Source organism: Anticarsia gemmatalis, chromosome 13 (genome assembly GCF_050436995.1).
Source record: "Anticarsia gemmatalis isolate Benzon Research Colony breed Stoneville strain chromosome 13, ilAntGemm2 primary, whole genome shotgun sequence".
Taxonomy (NCBI): Eukaryota; Metazoa; Arthropoda; class Insecta; order Lepidoptera; family Erebidae; genus Anticarsia; species Anticarsia gemmatalis.
In genome coordinates, this window is record NC_134757.1 from 6,913,539 (window position 1) to 6,936,702 (window position 23,164).

Below are 23,164 nucleotides of genomic sequence, written 5' to 3' on the forward strand. Positions count from 1 at the left end.
CTTAACGTTATATACTCATTTGACATGTACTACTCATTGTATGATTAGTACAGCAATTATCAAAATGTACAATTATCTTATACAGTCAAATGTTCTGACCAAAAATGTTCAATGTTTATTGTGCTATTTATTATGAAAACGCGTTGGCGGATTGCATCTAAATATTGTAATAGCGTTTAGCTTGTGACAGGCAATAAATTAAATCAGCTAATTATATTTGTAATCGAGTCTGTTATTCATAATTTATAGCAAATATTGTGGCTTGTCGTAATTCGCATTATAATGGTTTGAATGTGAACAACACCACTTGCGTATTGTTTACCTGAATTCAATTTAACGCAGGTATATTAAAATTCGATTCCAATCCCAATAAAATTAAACTCAAGCACTAAGTAAACATCGTACAAAACAAAACAGTCTCAAGTATTTAGGTTTGTTTACTATTTTAGGTAAAGGCTCGCACAAACCTGACTATGAAATCGCTACCACATTGAACACAATCCGTTAGCCTTCACGGTTAATTAGTCTGTTGTATTACAATTAACGTTGCTTATTTCACGGGAGGGTACTTGACGAGTTAGTTGTGCAAGCGCAGTTTGGGCGGACGATAGACTCCTACGCATGCGCACTGAGAACCATTCGCAATAGGGACATACTTCAACGGACGGACGGCTTAGATGCAACACCTGAAGACATTGCGAAACAACATAACCGTTTAAATCAACATTTTGATACGACCAAAGTGCGTGATTATACCTAATCCACCTCAAATCCATATTCCCAATACCGGTGAGTCGTGTTTGAATTATTAATGTGTGTAATATCCATGTTAAATAGGCGGTTACCTAAATATCGTACCGAAGAAATGTAATTATCGCATAACGTTGTATGAAACAGAATAGAAAATGCTACGTTGGGTCGAATACTTGTTTAATTACGTTAAACGGATTCGTTTTGGGTGAGCAATCGATGTTATGCTAGAGTAACTTTCTGGTATTAATGTTTTTGTTGTGGCTTTGTTATCATAAAGAGTTTGTAATAATCTTGCAACCCCACAGCTCATCAATAAACATTTCACCGATAGAATTCTACATTATTAATAGGGATGTTCTTTATTTATCAATATTTTTGTTCTGCGGTGTATTTTGATACAAGATTATAATTATATAGAGAATCTGTAATCATACACACATAGATGTTTTCTTATGGGTACAAGCAAATACCAAAGACCGCCACTTTTTAAGATCCCTAGTAATATATCAGTAGATCTATATAAACTTTTTGCATTAATCGTATTCAATATGTGTGATGGAAAAATCGGACTTTTCGTTTTTACTACATAATTTTGATAACAAGCCGGTTGTCGATCATAACTAACATACGTACTTACATAATACCCTTTCCTCACAAAAAAGGCTCAACAAAGCCTCAAACATCTTCATTAGTTTTTTCTCTACATTGATAGTAATCTCATATGTTGCCAGTATGTATGTCATAATCAGTACGGACAGCGTATTGACCGCTATGATTGATATCAGCATCGCAAATATAATTTACACGATTGATTGATGTTAGTCCTCCACCTGACTACTGATGTAACTGATCTGTTTGAATCGGGCTCTTTGCATTAATTATGAGAATTCTGTTGGTACTAAGAAATGGTGTCACATTTTGGTAAAAGTATTTAGGTCACCTTATTTAATTTAAGTAGAAGATTTGAGCAATTTATGATACTTATACTCCAAACGAATCCTAGAAGTGTGTGTATGTTCAATGTGCAACTAGATGCGGGGGTTGATTCTCATACTACATAGTACAAGTGTTTGATGATATTTGCAAAAATAACGATGTTTTCCGGACTTCATGTTTCTCCAAATCCGTTATTACAAAACTTGACTAAAACATAATAAATCTGCAGTTATTTTCTATAATTAAGCTTAAAAACGCGACATCTTAGAGTCGCTTGAATATATTTTTTCTAAAATGGTACTAAATTAAGGAAATAAGCAAATGAGATTTATGACAACAATAAAATATGTTGAACAGTTACTTATGACCGTTAATACCTGAATCTGAATAAGCATTGATATAAAATAAGGAAAGGGGGTCGGCTTTATGTGTTGTTCTATCGTCGAAAAAGTCGCTACATTGGCACTTCTTCAACTGCTTAACCCAATTTAAAAAGGCTATCACACAGTCAGTTTTATACTGTTAGACAGGTGCCAAAGAATGATTCTCGAGAAGTTGGAGGGCCCTGGATCCGTTAGTGGACGGTATGAGTTATGACCCTGAAATCCAGTGATGCTTAGAGGTATTTGAACTAGGTCTTCGTTTTCAAGCTTCGTCGTTAAGCTAAGAGGCCCTTTGGCGACTGTTATTTTACTTTGGTTAAAATAAAAAAAATAATATATTGGCACATAAAAGTAAGAACATTATCTCTGTGCTAGTTCGTGTCTATTACGAACCTAATTATAGAAAGAAAAATAAATATTAGTTAAGTATACAGTCGTATATTACCTCTACATACCAAAGACCTGTCTTTAACTTATTTTGCCAGCTTTCAGTATTCAAAGTATTCACACACAAAGCCAACTATTCAAACAGTATAGATACATATTAATGGAACTTTTTTGAGGCAATGCATAAGTTATTTAGCAAAGACAGTATTTTTACGTAAATGAAAAAAAAAAATCATTCTGTCTAAACTTCTGTGCAAAGCTACTTAAGATACATAAATGATTACTTAGTGAACAAATTATCATGTGTTAATCTTGTGTCAAACTTGAATACGCTACGCCAAGCCCTTCAAATGCCTAAAGGTTCAAAGGTTAAGCACTAGCGTTGAACGACTAATTAAGTAATAACTTCATACTCGTTAAAAGCGTATTACCATATTTTTCAATTGTCTTTTAGGTATCCTACTTTTGAGCAAAGGCCAACCCTTTCTCATTACGAACAAACACCGTCAGATCACAGCAACATCAGCTCCATGTTTGGTCTGGACTGGAGGGTGCCCAATCAGGAGTTGTACTAGTCCATAAATCCGGCAGCATGATGCAGTAAATAAGAAACTTAATTTTCTTTTACAAAAGAAAACTAATTTTCTATTGAATTAAAAACGTAATTATTTTGTGAGCGGGTGTAATAATTGATAAATATAATAAGGTTTATGGTACCTTATTTGATACCCGACGTTTCGGCTACTGTAACTCCATGAGACCCGATCACAGTATAATTGTATGTAAAAGTCTCGATAGCTTGAAATCGTTAAAACCCAAAAACATTTCATACCTGTGCCTTACCGGTCTGACAAATTGAATTCTGTCCTCAGAAACCAAACAGTTAAATGGCTTCGGGCAAATTTCGCATTACCCCATTATTAATATCCATAATCTTTACAAAAATCTCATTTATTTCTTGCTAGCGGCTGCCCGCGTGTTCCTCCGCGTGGTCTTTAGTTTTCGTGTGTTTATAGCATTTTTATTGCTGCTCTACTCGTTTTAGCCTATAGTCTTCTAGTGTTATATAGCCTATAGCCTTCCTCGATAAATGGACATAAAAATATGTTGTCTATTCAAACCAGTTGTTCCTGAGTTAAGTGCGTGAAACAAACAAACTTTTCAGCTTTTTATATAAGTATAAAATTTACAAGTGCAGAGTTTTTGTATGATATCTGAAGAAAGTATCCCAATCGGCAAGTTTCCTTTCCCGGTGAGGTCAGCGTGATTCATGTATGCACCTCCTTGTACAGACAAAAAGGTTGCGCGGCACTTTTTATTCACTGATCGATAAGATACTTATCGATTTAAAACGATAATTGTTCCTGTGTCAGATAAATATTTACCTACATCCATATTTATAATACGTGGAAGCTTTTGATGAAATTGTTTTAATGATGTGTTGTTTTACGAATCGAGTACTCGAAAATACTCGAAATGATGGAATACTTGATTATTCATAGCTTTTGAAATTTCGTGTTGCGTCACTGATAACTGGGTATTACAAAGAGAATTATTAAATAAAGCTTGATGACGTTAATTCCTGTTATAATAAGAATTTAAACATTTTGCCGACTTTACGAAAAGAAAAGCTTTCAATTCGATGCGATTTTTTATGTGTGTTTCCCGATTTCTCAAGAGCGCGTGGATCGATTTCAATGTTTTTTTGCTGATACGGACACCAAGTTCAATTACAACAATGATTAAATTATTATTGATTAATTTTTTGAAGGCAGTTTCTTTTTATTTAAAAATAATTTAATGCTACAGAGGTTACCGAGTCGGCACTATATTTTTCCATATCTATTGTATTATTATTAAGCTCGTGTCAAGAAACCCATATTATATATTTTCAAGGTCGCTATTAAGCTTCTCGAAGTCACGGGATTCAAAGCATATGTTTACTTTAGACTTAAATATTTAATACCGGTTCTTTTAGGAAAAACATGAAATACTCGTAATTAATAAGTTTCTTGTCGAAATAAATAATGATTCGATATTAATTATCAACCAAATAATTCGAATTACAAGGATAAAAATCCAGATTTAAGTAATTTCGTAGGAAAGACGCGAATCTTTGGTCTAATATTTATTGCTTAACGATGTCGAATATTATTTTTTGTGTTAAAATAAAATAGTTTTTATGTTAATAAATAATTCGGCCTTGTTGAATCTGGTATTTTCAATGATTAACTAAAAATGTGGTTTAGTAATCTATTAATCTTGTTTTGAACAACGACTACTTGTTTAAGTTTCATAACCAGGTTTTGTAAATAGAAAATCGACTAAAAATAATAATAAAAAACATATTTATTAGCATTAAATCACGCTTTTTTTCCAATTGGATAAGCAGTGACTAAAAAACGCTACTTGGTACGATCCTTACTTACTTTCCGTGCCTCATTTAGATCTTGTCAAACATTCAGCTTTACTTGTAATATTGTTGTAATAAAACCTCTGATCCATGTTAATGTTCCTGATTGTACATTGCGTACATCAACTTAGGACGTTAGAATTTGTACCTACTTCGTGTACATGCATACAAAATAAATTCTAAACCATTCACCTGTCTGGCCCATAGCGGGAATTCCTAGGCATTTCACATCCGGTCAATTAGGATTAACAACACATGCTAGCTATTCAGAATAAATAATCAAACTTATTTATTTTAGAATAGATAAGTGAACCTAATATATCACGCGCATGTTTAATAACATTAAGTTTGTTTGTTTGAACGCGCTAATCTTAGGAACTATTCGTTTTAGAATAGTACACTTATTGAGCAAGGCTTTAGACCAGTGGTTCCCAACCGGTGGTCCGCAGAAGTCAAAATATGGTCCGCGAATGATTTTAAAACTTAAAATTTTCAGGATGGTTATTACACTATATTTTTAATATACTTACGAAGTGGTCCCTGCTAACAAGATAAATATAAAAGTGGTCCCGGACTAAGAAAAGGTTGGGAACCCCTGCTTTAGGCTATAAAACATCACGCTGTAACTATAAGGGGTGAAGCAGCAATCAAGTATTCGTGAAATAGGAAAATGCTACTATAATATTATAAATGCAAAACGATGTTCGTACGTTTGTTACTGTATCAGGCAAAAACAAATGAAGAGACTTTCATGAAAATTGGTACACATATAGCTTATAACCTACACTAACATATAGGATACTTTTTACCACGGAAAACTATTCACGCGAACGAAGTCTCGGGTAGTTGCTAGTATTATTATAATGTTATGTATTCTAAGTCATCATTATGTCGTATTGGCCCGTGAGTGTGGTACTAATGAGGAAACGCAGCGGAATGTTCGCAGCACACTTGATACGATGCCAAAGGTGAACAAGTTGTGGCTCCCGTGCACTTCAAGGATTGTTTTGTAATTATAGATGTCACACTTCCATGTTGACCTACATGTAATTGTGCGTACCTAGTTGACTCGATCGTTCTTAAATTATGGCTTTTGTTCGATTGAATGCGAGTTTTCTAGTATTTCCCTCACACGTAGAATTATTTACTCGATTACGAGGTTAGACTTTCGATTAATAAGCTTATGACATCAACTTTATTATATCTTTCTCGTATTTCGGACGTATGTTGTTATAGATAAAGATTATATTATAAGCTTGATTGTAACATACACGAGTGTGGAGTTTAAATCGATTTAGATGTATATGTTTTATTTTTTAATTAAAGATTTACATGTCTATGTTCATTAGTTATCTGGTTATCATAATACAAGCTCTGCTTAGTTTGGGATCAACCGTGTGGGATTTTTTTCCTACTTTAATCTAGATTACTATTCCTAAAATAACTACTGAGAAACTAAACTAACATTTATTGTATGAAACAATCAATGATATTCTTAAAGTTTTCATCTACATACGTATTAATGTAGAGTTGTTGTAGAGTCCACTTCATTATACTTGACACGTGGGTCCTAACTCCTAGCCAGTACAGGAGTATTTGCTAGCTGCTTCCGGCTGTTAAAACGCGTTGGAATGCCTGCAGGACTTTGAGTGACACTGTCAGTCGGACCACAGGCTGTAACGGGCGAGGTTCCTGTATTGATAATAGGAAAGATTATGCGTATGTGAGGGCTTTTATAAGCATATAAAGGGTATCAAGACTAATAAAACTTATGTGCTTTTGCACAAAAAATATGAATTGTGCTAATTGATCTCAGGCGTTATAATGAAAATTTATAGACAACCTTCACACAAAAAATATGCCTGTATGTGCCACTTTGAGCAAAGTGGAGCTTTTCCGACCAAAGCACAATATCGGCAGTGAATTCTGCCTGGTGATTACACTCATCTTACATACGGGAAGTAATTATTATTGTCGCGGGGATGTACTTACGTATAAACAAAGAACTCAAATCACCTCATAGATATCTATCGTTAGCATTATGTACTAAGTAATAAAATTCTCTATAATATTCTCTTTATCTTTCGACATATTCATATCCATTTTGTTTATCGCTAGTTAATCGAATGACTAAACAAGAAGTCATCGTTAGAAATAAACAGCCGTAAATAGAAGTCGTATAATTTTCCCACTATGGACATTTTATACATTATTTATCTGATTTTACAATGTCGAGGTCGATCGTCTGTTATAATACGATGCACCGTACACTCGGCTATTCGTGTCCGTTTGTCAGTAGGTTAATAGTGGCTTTACAAGGAACTTTGTTTATAGCGATAATATTTTTGAATTATCGCTATAAACAAAGTTCCTGGCTGAAATTGCTTGAATCTTAGATTATTTATGACAGATGCATCTCATCAGATACATCATGCATAAACGCCTGTTAAACCCAAAGGTGAAGACCGAGGTGTGTGAAATACAATAATAATCCAATGTATTAGGGGGCGAGCCTATTGCCACATACCTGGAACTGTACCAAGCTCCGGACTTCTATAGAGTAGGCATAATCTAGTACAAATGATAAAAAGACCGATGATAGCACTTTGTCAGACCTGGGAATCGAACCCGGGACCTCGAGTCAGAAGCCTTAATGGATACACTACTGACTACGCTATAGAGTTAGATATGTAGGTACATCATTTAGGTAGATGAAGGCTTTATTTGGGATTTGATGAGTTCGAAGAATTTATATTATTGTGTAGTCATCGGTTATCTAAAAATATCTGTGTCATCATCGTATGAGATCAAAATATTTCAAACGTTAGCTTGAAATGTTTCTGTGAAGCAAGATAACACATATATTAAGTAAGGCAAATAAAATATGTATGTTTTGTTTAAATTAAGGATTGCATTTGAATATTAATAACGGGGTTAGCTGCAGGATATCACAAAAATCAACTTAGAAACGTCTAATACAATTAACAAGTTCACTTAAAACATCTAAAATATAACAATAATATTCTTGTATAGATCAAAATTATATTTTTTTATTAACGCCAAATGGTGTTGCTCAAAGTCATTCGATATGAAACAAAAGGAGACATGTTTAGCGACTATCCGTCAGTAACCAAATACGACCCAAAAGTCATACAATTTTTTGTACGAAATTTATTTTTGTCTTATTCACATGTCAGTATTAAACAATTGATATTTTGAAGACATATTGTCAAATCGTTCGGTCACAATCCTTCATCGGATACGGGTGCCGATGACCTCTCGTGTCGTTTTGAATTTCATTATATTTTATTATTTTAAACATCATTCGTTATAATGTGATCGTTGGTCTTCTTAAATGACAGGCTTTGAACAATCGGACCATAAAAAATGGTGCCTGTGACAAATTTTGTGCAACATGGGTAAATTGTTCTCAGTTTTTTGCTGAGAGTGGCAAAGTGATAGACTATGAAGTGGCTTTTGTTTCAAAATCAATCAAACTAGCCTTTCTTCCAACTATGCGGAGCCAGCTTCTAGTCTCACCAGATGCAGCTGGATAGTTGATACCAGTATTTTACATGGAGCGACTACCTATTGGACCTCCACAACCCAGTTACCTGAGTTATAACAATTGCCATATCTTATGCGAAATTTCAAAAAATATTTTCAAAATTTCATGTCTTCAGGAGATTTAAATGTGTTATTGTATTGTAATGTTTATAAATTAAAGGTAGAGCTAAGGAGTTTGTGCCACATATTTATGAAGAAATATTAATTTACATGTAAAAAGCCCATAAAGAAGCCTGTATTATCTATCTAATGACGTAAATTAGTTGTTTGATTACGTATTTAGACATCCAAATACAACCTTGAACTGACTGTTACCCAATCAATCGAGGCAATTAGCTTCACGCTTCCACGCTCAAAATAGTTTTAACCCATTCAATTGCTATTTATTAACAATTACTCTCACAAACAGATTCTGATTAATTCAATTCTGTTATTTAAACACTGATTTCGTTTATTAAAAGCTGTTTCATAATTAATAGCGGCATCGGGATTATTGGAAAGAGCATCGTGAACGTAATGATGATTGGTTTGTGTTTCACTTTAAATCCGATTTCGGGATTAAAATGTTGTTAAACAAATCGGTCAGTGGCTGTTTAATATTGCTCGCGTGTATTTCGTAAAGTCAAGAACGGTGAACCACATGATATTTATTTTGTTATTACATCCAGTTGGTTGCTGACAAAGGGGTGGACTGGTAACGAAATAAATAAAATCAATGGTAGTTGTATCAACACATCCGTATTTTAATTCGATATGAAGTTCTTCGATGTAATTGATCATTTTATTCATAACAAAGATCACAGCAGATATCTTCAGAATAGTTTCATATTGTGCAAATTGATAGCAATAAGAAATAAATAGGCTAAAAGGAAATGGAAATCTGAAATTAAAAAGCAACTTCGCTGACAATTTTTGTCATCTTTGCTTCTGTCAAAGAATATAAAAGCGTTATATAATTTGGTATCATCAAGTAGAGCTGTTGAACGATAATAATACACCCCTGTCGGCCGCTTAGTCACGGTGTGTTCGAGTATGGTAATGAGTGTTTATACAGTCGTCACATCGACGCCGTGCTCCAAGGTCAAGCACCATTGTGAACCAACACACCAACGTTTGATCAAATACTTAGATATTCCGAATTCGCAATACGGTACATTGTTATTCTTATCTCATTGACGTTAATAGATTTATGTGTTGGAGTAGCAATGGATTTTGTGTACAGCTATAATTACGTTTATTTTCTTTTTTCTTTATTGAACAGAATAACAAATACGTGATAGAGTTCAGAGGTCAGATGAATCAATTGCTGTTCGTTTTTATCGTAAGTTCGACTGTCAATGGAGGACGATAATCAATTTTGATTAGATTTGTTTAGAAATGTATCTGGAAATTGATATAATGATGTTTTTATACATATATGCTATCATTTAATAGAGAAATGTCTGTGTCGAAAATGATTACTATATTGATCACTACATTTAACATAATAATATGTAAATGTTGACCGACTAAAAGACGAACCTATTGTATTAATCGAATACAATCATAAAATGTTAATAGGTAGGTATACTCTGATACAATCATTTCATACCTACATAGGTTTTCTCTCGCTGCTGTAGTTATATAATATCTCTGCGTGCAGATTTAGTCGTAAAAACCCTTAATAGGTACATACCTATATCCCGAAATAAAATATGAACACACCCGATTTGAGGTTTTATTTTTGACCAAGTTAATTTATAGGTAAATCTAGATATAAATCGACAAATTAACTGATGTTTTCTATTCTATAGAGCCAAAAATACGTTGTGTATTGTTTCCTAAAGAGGTATTAAGTGAGTACGTGAAATCCGGCTTCGAATTCGGCTTTATTCAATTATGCGTAAAACTATTTTTACGAATCAAGTAGGTAGGTACCTAATCACGTTTCTATTCAAGATGGAAACGGATAAATGTTTTATTTTTTGTAGACGCGTGTTAGGTTATTTGCTTGTAGAATGTTTAATGTGGTTTTTAATACACTTTTGTTATAGAACACCAGCTGACTTACCCCCGGTTTCTGTACGATAGCGTTTTATTTTTGAGTTTTAACGCCATTGAATAGATAAACTACCGCTAAATGTACCTCAGAAACCGGGGGTTTTTAATGTGTAGACATTTTTTTCTGGCCGAAGTCTTAACTAACTAGAAGTTATAAAAATGCTTAATCGTATTTGGATCTTTAATGTTTACTAATTTCTGAGTTGATAAATACAAGTGGAATTAGGTTTATTCTCTCTACAGAATTTATGTTGTTATTTGAACCAAATTAATGTCAGTTCGATCTTTTAAATAATATTGTTTTTAGCTGTGTGTCTGTTGTTTAAATATTAAACGCAATTAATCCACAGTTACCCCGTGTTTAGTAAGCTAATGAGCCGGAACTGATTAAACTGCTAACTGGTCTTTTTGTATGCACGATCCTGAATGAAGTGATTAGGAACAGTTTTTGAGAGAAAAATAATAAGATTATAAAAATTATTAGTATTTCTATCTCTCATATACAAAAGATAATATTTAAATAGTGGTGGCAAGATTCAATATACCTACTTGCTTCTTTGAACTCTCAGAAAGCTTCGTTTGTGCCATGTAGTTAAAAGTTTAAACTACTACTGGACAACGGACATGCTAATGATATGATAAAAATACCTATCTAAACGTGTATTATTATTTCTTAATGAAATCACGAGCATTCACTTTAAACAAACAAAATTTTCTTAGGTGGCTAAAGCCTCTATGGAATATCTTCCTATGTTAAGATCTACAATTCTATTAAAACAACAAACACTAAACATCGACATTGAACTTTAATCGACCTATTTATAAATCACATCGTCGTCAAAGTTCAAACAGGTTGTATTAAGTTGTTATATGTTTTTGTTTCAGAGTGCAGTAATGTGCTGACATGCCGATAACAGCAGTGTCTCGCGAGACGCCGCCCGCGTCGCCGCCGCTCATCGCCGCTACTTATGAGGAGGCTTTAGCCACCGTATGTGCTGTTTTCATATTAATACTAGCTGACCCGGCAAACGTTGTTTTGCCATATAAATTATTAAAAAAAATGGTGCCAAAATAGTATGAAGAATAGATGTTGGCCGATTCTCAGACATATTCAATATTGTCACAAAATTTCATGAGAATCGGTCCCACCGTTTCGGAGGAGTACGGTAACTAACATTGTGACATGGAATTTTTATACATACTCGTATTATAACCTCCAAACAATTCCCCTACATCTTTACATGCATCGCTTGCAAGAGTCCTTTGTACTAAAGATTTTTGTAATCGTAAGGAACTCACTAACCTGAATATGTATAAAAGTTAGTTTAATACGTATACTTAACCGGCTTTTCCGTCGTAACACGTCATGACAACTTTGTTCAACAAATAAATAATCACGTTTGAAAATATAAGGAAAATCTGCCCGTAATAGGTAGGTGGTTGTTAATATTATCACACACGAATATTTCTTGTCTATAGTTACTTCCGTCCTACTTAAAGTGTCGGTATTGCAATTTTGATAAACTATAAAACATTATTTTGACAGCCTGGCTGGAGGCGCTAATCAATTTCAAATAAAATACCGATGGGAGTTGATAACAAAGTCGCAATATGATTTGATAGGCACTTTGTACAGTCAGTAGGTACTGGTCAATTTAATTGGTATGAAACACGTACGTTTGTACATCCGGCGAACAAGTCAATTATAATAAATATATATATTTATTCTAGTAAATATTATACTCGTAAAGTAAAACTGATGCGTAAAAAATCGACTTTGAACTGACTTTGCACATCCTTTAAATTTTATACTTTTTTCGTCTACCACGTAGTTTTGCTGATTTAGGAGGTCATTTAGTTAAAGACAAATAGTATTTTCTTCTAGAATGTATCGTCAATATAGATTTACATGCATACATCACGCCTGTTATACTCGAATATAGGCAGAGGTATATAGGATACACCCTTGTTTCGCTGTTCATATTCATGGCCCCTCGTATTAGTTTAGTTTAGCTTGCGAGCCTAATGCAATTGTACTGTTCGGTACTATTGTAGATATTTATAATTAAAAGAGAAAATACCAATAGTACTTTGCCCAGCCCGGGTCGATAGCCCGGGTTGATACCCGGGTCGGGCAACGTGTTATTAATAGACCATAGTGTCTCAAACTCGATAACTTGAGACCTCATGGTCAGCAGCTTGTGATCAGGGCGACAGTAAGAGGTAGTATTTCGTCAATAGTGCTTATAATCTATACTAATATAATAAAGCTGAAGAGTTTGTTTGTTTGTTTGTTTGTTTGTTTGTTTGAACGCGCTAATCTCAGGAACTACTGGTCCGATTTGAAAAATTCTTTCAGTGTTAGATAGCCCATTTTTCGAGGAAGGTTATAGGCTATATATCATCACGCTACAACCAATAGGAGCAGAGTGAAAAATGTTACAAAAAGGGGGAAAATTATGATTCTCTTATGTGACGCAAGCGAAGTTGCGCGGGTCAGCTAGTACGTAATATTTGTTGAAGAAGTGTCATAGTGTTACGATTTATTTGTAAATGATCACACGATTTATGTAAGTCGTGACTACTGACATACTAATCACTTTGCATAATGTTAGATTATTTTATTATACGCTATTTTAGGTTTACGCACAAAATATCATTTCAATATGTTCAAAGAGCGATGTAAGTGAACTAACGAATGGCCGAGAAAACAGAATTCTATATTTCTATAAATAAATAAATTTTAACCCATTAATGTCCCACTGCTGGGCAAGGGCCTCCTCCCGTAATGAGGGAGGGGTTAGGCCTTGAGTCCACCACGCTGGCCAAGTGCGGGTTGGGGACTTTGCATGCCCTCAATAAATGTTTTAAACAAATTTTAGGCATGCAAGGTTTCCTCACGATGTTTTCCTTCACCGTTGGAGCATGTGATAATTATTTCTAATACACACATAACTTCGAAAAGTCATTGGTGTGTTGCCTCGGGTTCGAACCTGCGACCACTTGCGTGGGAGGTGTCAGCTTTAACCACTCGGCTATCACTGCTATTTCTATACTTTCAATAAATTTCTTTATCTAATTTAATTTATTAGTGTATCAAAGCGAAAGCTTAAAAGTTATGATACTTATCAGTTTCATCTTAAAGCTACCAAAAATAGACATCTGTTACAAAAAACGCTGAAATCAAAAATTGCTTAAGGATGCTAAATCAATTTCCACGAGTAACAAAATTGATAAGTAAGTGAAGCAATAGCGCACAGAATCACACGGCTAACATCGTTTACACCATTTACACACATCACGGAGTTTACACATTGATTCGCTATGCTAATTCCTTATCACCTTGACATGTTACTTGCAAACATTGCCGAAACGCTACCGTAGAGCCGCACTGGTCACACAACGACATGTATCGACTTAAAGTAGCGAGTGAATTGCCCCACTGTGTGAATGGAAAATGGCCATAATAAGGCAAACGGACGTACTACAATCCACCTGCATACAATAGCTTAGCAGTTTAGTTCTGTTCCCAGCTTCCGACGCGCGGCCTTCTCGCCGATGTAACCGCGTGTATCACGAAACGAATTAAAAATATATATCAGTCGCATGGACGTCTGCCATAGTTGTCATATAAGTGCTAATTGTGAATCTGTTCGTGACTGCATTGTGATGTGATGTTGGTTTACGTGCCGAATTTATGACGCAAATCGCCGTCATAAAATATAATATCATTGGAATTTTTATTGAATCGTAAAAATATATATTTGTTTTGTTATTAAAACGCAACTGTGAATCATTTGCGTGTGTTACGGTTATGTTGTGAATTGAGACCTTGGCTTATTTTTTTTTATTGAGAGCGATCTAATTATAGTAGTTACCGTGTTCGATGTTTTGGGTGCGATTTTCTCACGAATGCCGGAGTATTCTAAAAACGAGATCGGTCACGACATCGGTTTACTCACGGACCTATTTTTTAGGCAATAGGCTCGACTTCACGCTTGCCAATTTACGTTACATTTATTGATGATAGATAGTGCCATTTAATTGTACTTAGAAAATCACCAGTGACCTTTAAATAATACATTGAATATTATCTTTTGTGCTTATAATAAGAAATATAATGCCGGTCTCTTGCGTGCTCATTATTATGGAAAAATCATTGCGGATATCGTTAATGAATCGACTGCAGGAAAAATACAATTGAGGACTGTGTAGAGACGAGACCAAGTGGCTTTATTATTGCAAGTTGATTGCAGTTATTATTTTACGAAAGACAAATTTGTTGTGATTTTACGTGCGTAATAAGTATGGTTGCCTAAATGATATAATTAAATTTAAGTATAGATATATTGTGTCCAAAATAAAACCGCTTTCGCTCCCTTTAAAATTCTACAAGTGGTAGGCCAACCCTTTTTGTAATTTTATGCAAATTTTTAATTAAATAGAGCCTTGGGAAGTTTTTTTCTCGAAAGTTAAAATCCGTGTTTTGCGTTCATTGTGTACAAAATGATAATGCACTGCTTACGAAATTCATAAGTCGTGAAATGTAAACAAAGACTTGACTTCCAGGGGTCAGAGTGCATTATTAAACATATATTTTTATTTTATAACCTCAAATATTTGACTTTGTAACAACGTTCGCATGCATTGCGATCATTATATCACCAATTATGCACCATCAACCTTGGCCATAGATTCACCTCTTAAAAGGTTAGTTACTTCATAACGCGGTATCCTCGCACTTATCTCTACAAAACATAGCTCGTTTATATGAGAAAATTACTCAATCCCATACTTACTACTTACTGCACTTATATGTTAGAATACGAACAAACTTCTTGCTTATTGTAGCCAAGAAAACTTCTCAAACGGTCGTGAGTATTACAGCTGTAAGCTGTGAAAACTCCAGGTTGACACTCGACGAATGCCAGAAAAGCCGAACCAAAACGCGGTCTGCAACAGGTTGAGTTGGATGAAAGGATTTAGTACTTTAACCGTTTACTACGTACCAGTTCGCAGTGCTATCGCTACAATGTAAACTTATTCATAAAACGACACATTAGGGATCTATATCTGTAATGGGATTGTGGCGGTTCGGTGCCATCGTTACCGTAAAACATCACGCTCTGGGTAATTTACGATGTATGTAGTACATTACGCAACACGATTCACGCACATTGGGCTCAACAGTGACAATTTAAGAATAGCCAGTTCACCTTGCGCCGTGGGAGTGCCATTTTATGTAAATTCCGAGTAGACTACCGCATTTCTACATCGGGTCGAATTAAGTAAAATTGAGCGGATGAAAGGTCGTTTGCCAGATTTGCCGCTTTTACTCGCTGTGAGATTTTTCACAGGTTCTTTTATGGGTAATAACGAAGTATTTTAGGCTAATGAATTGCTTGTTTTATGCCGGCTTCACGGTTCGTGTATTGGGAAAGTAGATGCCCTTATATACATATGATTTTGGTGAATTATATGCACTAAAAATAGTCGGCATTTGATTGCTTTGATCTTATTATATGTCGCCTGAGACTTGTCATTTAAAGAGCTACATAGACATCATTAAACATCAGATTCAATAAAATTCGCATTAACTTTAACATAAATCAAGAAAAGAAAATATTTATTTATGTTCACACAATGTCACTCATAATAGTCATAATTCTTAAATATTCCGATCTGAGAGTATATAATTATACTCGTAACACACTGACGAAATAACAAACGAATAAAAGAAAAAAACCCGTTAAAATTGTTAATATTACAGTCGTTTTATTCATGAGTAGTGAATGAATGAATAATTAAAATATCTTCATCACAGACACGCGTGCTGGTAATATATTAATTTTACAACGTGCCATAAAAAAGTTCTCATGCTCGCTTTCATCCGTTTTCGCTTGACGGAACATGATACTCGTCTCATTGTTTTTTTGTTGAATATTTTACGTTTATCCCTCAAGTTGTATTTGCTGTTTTATTTTGTAGTTGATGTTTTTTTTAATAATTCAAGTATTTATGTAAAACGAAATGCTATATTTCAACCCTTTTATTTGTTTAAAAAGTTAAAATGTCTGTGTTGAGTCTTGAGAATCAGAGCGACAGGTGTGCAATAAATGGTTCATTTTCTTAGCAATATCGTTTTCTGAGGATTGCTACTAGAGTTTTTCATAGAGGCTTATCATTTTATTGCAATATACCTACTCATCCTCGGCCTTTTTTATGTAGATAAAACTCATCAAGAGTTTCGTTAAATATTTAACCATCAGTTAACTTTACTGAGATTGCTAAAACCTACAGCAATATACATATAACAGACTTCCAATTCATTATAAAGTTATACCAAAATAGTATTTCAGTTCAGACTTCCATAATGTAAAGTTATACTAGAAAATTATTTAATTTATATTTTAAATCCTCATTTTCACTAGTCATACAGCGACAAGATATCGTGTCGCAAAAACCTATATTTATTTCCGTGTGTATCGTCAATCACGTGCAGTCGTCATAAATCACTGTAAAAACGTGTCACGTGGCACCTTCGACACAAGTTTACATCATACACGGTAATAGGTGCTGTAGCAGAAGCACTATGTGTAACTACTAGGTATTTATGAATAGGAAAAGAATTCTCTCGCTTCATGTAGATAAGTATTGTATTAAACTTGGATTAGTTGCTTCCGAATGAGTTTGAAAGTATAAAATGTTTTTAATTGAAATTAATATTTTTATATATCTTTGTATCTTGCAGTTGGTTGTAGTTCTTACGCCTGCAATCGTAATTACTTCGTTTTTTTTGCGAAAAGGTAGGCTTGTGTTTAATATAACAAATCACGCTTTATTCTGCCATATCTTCTAACTCGATCCTGTTATGTTATATCTAGGTTGCAAAGAGTTAACAATCTTTGGCCATGACAAATATATATTCCAGGCTTTCTTATGAAGGAGAGTTTCTAAACTTCGAACATAACCCTTTACAATGAAACGAACGATTTGCGTCTTACTTTATATTACAAGGTAGTTACAATATTTATAAAATATACTTATCAAAATAAAAACAGAACTAAGGAAATACACACGTCTGTTAAAGAAACATACTTAAAATGATTTATTTTTGTAACTTACCTTCCGTTTAGCACCGTGCGCCCGCGCCGCCTTAATTGCTATTAAAAAAACGTAATTTATGATTATTGAAATGAGTGTAATTATCGTGTTGAAATAAGCAATATGATTATAATTGAATGATAAATTTCAAGTTATTAACATTGTACAAGTACTGGCATAATCATTATTTAGATACTAGTGACAATTGTTAATGAGTATTACTAGGTTTTCTAGGGGTTCTCTTTAGCTGTATAACACAACTCAGTCGAAAACCTCAGCTTGTATTTATTCTAAGTCCTTAAGCAGTAATTGTTTTAAAATAAGACTATTTATATTCTTGATGCCATATGCATCGGTGCCCTTCCCAGATCCTATTCCGAATGAATAGGATGCAAACTCGAAACTTTTCGATCGTAAGTTACCTATATACCTTAACCACTGCACCATTACCGCTTAAACAGAGCAACTGCGAACTATCTATTCATAAATACTTGCGTATTTAATAGCCCAGTCATTACCCTCTTTACGCCACAGTCGGATAAAAACTATTGTAAATGATGACGCCGGTGTTCACAGAGATCATTTGAAATGGTTTGAAATGTCAGTATAATTAACACTGTCAGTGATCTTAATATTACCTTTCACACGTGATTTCCAATTCTAATGTATAATAGGCATTGAGTTTGAGAGATGTGATAAGGTTATTTTATTTGTTTTCAACAGTATTAAGTTCTGACTGTTTGGATGATCAAATTTCTTTTTTGATTGATAAGTTAGTGGGCATTGGAGTTTTGTTACATGACCGTCAGTTTCACACTGATGTCGCAGTCAAATAGTTAATTATAACATGTTATTACACAACTCTGTCTTAGTTGCCCCTTGAATGAAATCGCTATTTAACTATATACCTAACTTTTTAATCATGTGAATTGTTCAATGGCTGTCTGAAAAACCGAGTAACAAGAATTCGGAATAGACTATATGAATCACATTTTTACACGTGTCAATTACAAATAAAAGCACTTATAGTATTTTATCTATTACGATCAATCAGATAAGCTCGCAGAACTAATATTTACTTCCTTACAACACTTGGTAGATGTTTAAGTGAATGACTGATAATAACTTGACCAAGCCTTTATGACGTCTCACAAGCCCTGTACTTAAGTCTATTGTTTACTTCAAGTTTCAATCTCTAAGAAACAAGAAGGCCACATCTCAATGTTCTAACTAGTGTATTCAATCCTGTATTTCAAGAACATATTGTAGTCGTAAGAAGTCTAATGTAAAATCGTATTAACATCAGGAATGTACAATTTCAGAATTACAGTATTTACCTTAAAACCTTTGCTGAACGTGTGTCAATGTTATCCTTAACGAAATACTATGGTACCAATAAATGAGCTTAAAAAATTGTTGACAGGAACCTTGTCATAACTAACTACAGACGAAAAGGGGGCTTCTAAACTTTGGGTACCTATTATTTTCGTAAGTGGGATTAGTTGTTATTATTATACCTATCCTCTAGTCAAGGTCTGGTATAAGTATGTAATTGTTGGTTAATATTTAGGCGTATAAGATTCTGAGTAATTGATCTAAAACATATCCTAGGTGGTACAGAATCTCTGAGAAAATGAGGTTCCTTGGTACAGTTATCTTCTTTCTTCGAAGTAAAATAAGTATAGTTCTTAGTTGGTTACTGTGTTGTGAGAATATGATAAAAATCTCCCTCTGATTACCCAGGAAGGTAACAATGAGTACATATTGTAAACAACAATAGTTCAAGCCTTGACATTGTATGTAGACCGCTGTCAATTTTTTGTAGAAATCAACGACGGTTAGAAATTCTTTGTGATACATATTTGAACTATTTCTGACCCATCGTGCTACCAAAGCCTTGTTCATACACTCATATTGTAAGTAGCTATGTCATATGAAATTAAATTCTAGGATTTTTTTTAATAACTGGCTTGACCTAGTTTCCTGGAGTATAAAATTCTGCTAAACGTGTTTACAGCTGTCGGAAATAAATATTTTTTTCCTTTGTTTTAAAAAATAATTCTCCGAATCGGGAAAGCAGTTCCTGAGACTACAGCTTTCAAATGGACTGAAATATATCTTTGAGTTTTAAGAATATTTGGACTCGTTAAAGTATTTTCCAGAATCACTGCATGAAATAAACAGATATGAAATCTGTTCTGCATATTTATTTAACTGAAAATGCAGCAAATGAAAATTATCTTTCTGCTGACCAACCGGCACAGCTTAGCCACTTAGTCAATGATCGGTTCTTAAACTATCACCCTGCCAAATTTAATCCAATACCGTTACACTGTTTAATAGTTTTCATAAAGAAAGAACATGAAAGACGCTCCCACAAACAAATAATTTAAAACAAACACACTTTCACGTTCATAACATTAGTATGAAGACTTAACTTTCACGCAGTGCTGTACTCATTGAAGCCCGAACTGACTCAATATCCTAATCAAACGTTATTCAATACATAATGTTTAAAAGTTGAAGGTTTGTAATGTAGCCGTATTAGGCAGTGCAGTCACCTTGCAGCCAGGATCGCCTTGCGGTGACTCAGTCCACGATACTCGATACGTATGGTCACTCAAGCGCCGCTGCGTATGTACAATTGGACGATTGTGTTCGTTTTATGTTCTATTTATGGATACAATTGGGTTAATATAGGTCAATGGTCAGTGAACGGTTTCTATGAGAATATAATAATCTTTAATAAATGTTTGTAGTTGTATTGTGCAGGTTGTTGTCATTGTTAGATAAATTAAGGCAGTTGTATTCTTTTGTAGGTACTGTAGAAAAATGACCAAATATTGTTATTATGAATAATTATATTATATGATGAATAGAGTTAAGAGTGCCTGTTTTGACGACGACTATCTTAATAATTTCGATAAAGAAATCCTTTCAGTAATCTAAAGCGACAGATATAAGAAGGTTATAAACTATAACGAGAAAAATGGTTGACGTCGCCCAAATAAATATATTAGAGGTTTGAAGTTCAGTTTTGTGTAATCTAGTTTAAAGAAAATCCAAATCAAAATCTTTAGTAGTAATTGTCTTGATGAAAATTTAAATTTGTCGGTTCTAAGCAATTTAACATCGCACATTTACACAAGCGTTATTAACTCATTAAGCGTTGCATATGGCAGGGTAAATAGCTGCTAATTTAACGTTTATTCACGTTACCAAACTGTTCACGTGCGTTCTGCATTATTGGCTATGCTGATTATTCCGATCACAGATAGTAGACGTCAAAAATGTCCGAGTTTTACTTTAACCAATTGGATTCCATCCTTTATGTAAAAAAAACTGACTGTATTCATAATGCGTATCGAACTTTTTTAAAAATTGACGGAATAACTTTATGTAGGCAAAATATTTCACAACAAAGCTATAGGATCTACCACTGACTTCCGTTTTGCCTGCATCGCGAAATTATCTATGTAGCTTTCTATCTGACTGTCTACACTCTGTGTTAGCGAATAACTGATACAATCAATAAGAGACGTGATAGCAAAGATATTAAACACAATATAATTAAATAATATTGTTGAATAATGTATTTGCGTCTTTAGTATTCCAATCACAACAACCGCTTATTTTCCTCACTTAAAACTAGACTGGAAAAACCACGTCCAAAAAACAAACATCATTACCGATAAGGTTATCAGGAAAAACAACTCAACAAAGGCAGGTTCACAATAGTAGAGCATCGAACAAATGCATCATCAAGTTACGTATGTTACTTTAAAAGTTTGAAGTATGGATAATCTTAAGATTACCCGTTAAGAGAATTAATCATTTGCCTCTGAAACTAAAAACATTAAACAAGTTTCTAAAGTAAAACTTAAGATCATTGAATTAAAATATGTGACAACTTCAGTGGCTACTACAATGGCTCCTGATGATCGTAGCGTCGATTTCCACACGAATAAAATGTTGGTGCGATTGAAAGAGGGTTGTTTTCATTTTTTATAAGACTATTAAATTCGCCTTAAATCCGTTCCTTGTAGAAGTTAGAATATTTGTAACAAAAGCAAACTTAAGTGCCTCAGTGGAAATAAAAATTACAGAGCGAATGGAGGTAAAAGTTTGAAATTAAAGATTATCAGTAAATATCCTAACTATCAAACGTTTGTCTGGGAAATCTTAAGATTGACAGTAGTTCGATATTTACCAGTAACACATACACCGATACATGGTCACGTAACAGCGATCTATTAATACAAGCATGCTCAAGCATGCATTGTCTTACTGTGGACCTGTTAGTTCTACATTTGTATTCTTTGCTCATCATATTTTGAGAATCGAGACATATTTATTGAATGCTGTGCCACCGCCAAATATGAATAAAATTATAATGGATTTTCTTAATAATGATTTCATTTCTTATTAGAAAATCTGAATATTTTATCTTGTTGTTTACGGAACATATTTATGTACCACTTTTCATTTGAGTCGTATTGTAATTAGTCGGTTTACAAACATAGTAAGCAATGCTTATAATCTATACTAATATTATAAATGCGAAAGTAACTCTGTCTGTCTGTCTGTCTGTCTGTCTGTCTGTCTGCTACTCAATCACGTCTAAACTACTGAACCAATTTGCATGAAATTTGGTATGGAGATATTTTGATACCCGAGAAAGGACATAGGCTACTTTTTACCCCGGGAAAATGACGCATTTCCCGGGAAAATTCAAAAAATTCAACGAAGTCGCGAAATATCAATATTATAATGACATTGAATTAACAAAATTCCGTTGCCATGGCAACTGTTTTAACGGCGGATATGCCTTAGCGCGACTAAATAATTTTGAGAATATTCTTCGTGAAAAAAAGCATATTTTATATCATCACGCTACGACCAATAGGAGCAGAGTAGGTAACAGTAAAAAGTGTTACAAAAACATGGAAAATTCTGACCCATTCTCTCTTATGTGACGCAAGCGAAGTTGCGCGGGTCAGCTAGTGTTATTATATATATTTCAAATGTTATACAATTAAATTTTCTATTGCAGTCTTTGTCCATACAATAAAGGAATCAACTACTAGTTTTCCTAGTATGACTTTTAGTTTTACTTTTCTACGTATTCATCATGTTGTCTCACTTAGTCACATACGGTTTTCTAGAGATATAACTATACAATTTGGCAGATACACTAACACAAAAAACAAACGCGTCTCCATTAAATAAATAAACGCAAAAACAACAATTGCGTGGAGTAAGCAGTTGGCTCTACAATACACATAAACATTGTATGATTTACAGCAGTGGTTGCCAACCAGTGGTCCGCGGACCACCAGTGGACCGTGGAAGTCAACATGGTCCGCGAATGGTCTTAAAAATTAAAAAAATTAGGATGATTATTACACTTTATCCATACTAATATTATAAATGCGAAAGTAACTCTGTCTGTCTCTCTGTCTGTCTGTCTGTCTGTCTGCTACTCAATCACGTCTAAACTACTGAACCAATTTGCATGAAATTTGGTATGGAGATATTTTGATACCCGAGAAAGGACATAGGCTACTTTTTACCCCGGGAA

The 23,164-nt window shown here is 34.0% G+C and overlaps 1 protein-coding gene across 5 annotated transcripts in view; it reads left to right on the forward strand.

Annotated features, from left to right (window-relative positions):
• The window catches only part of chas (chascon), a 119,853-nt gene that overhangs the window by 12,133 nt on the left and 84,556 nt on the right, over positions 1-23,164 (forward strand). Inside the window, exons 1-2 of one of the 5 annotated variants that reach the window (XM_076121794.1) lie at positions 586-789; positions 11,365-11,467. In XM_076121794.1, the coding sequence (XP_075977909.1) occupies positions 11,384-11,467 (84 nt within the window). In that variant the 5' untranslated portion in view covers positions 586-789; positions 11,365-11,383. Of the gene's footprint in view, positions 1-585; positions 790-11,364; positions 11,468-13,999; positions 14,230-23,164 lie in introns of those variants that run through there. The other 4 variants (XM_076121793.1, XM_076121790.1, XM_076121791.1 and 1 more) reach the window with 4 other exon arrangements.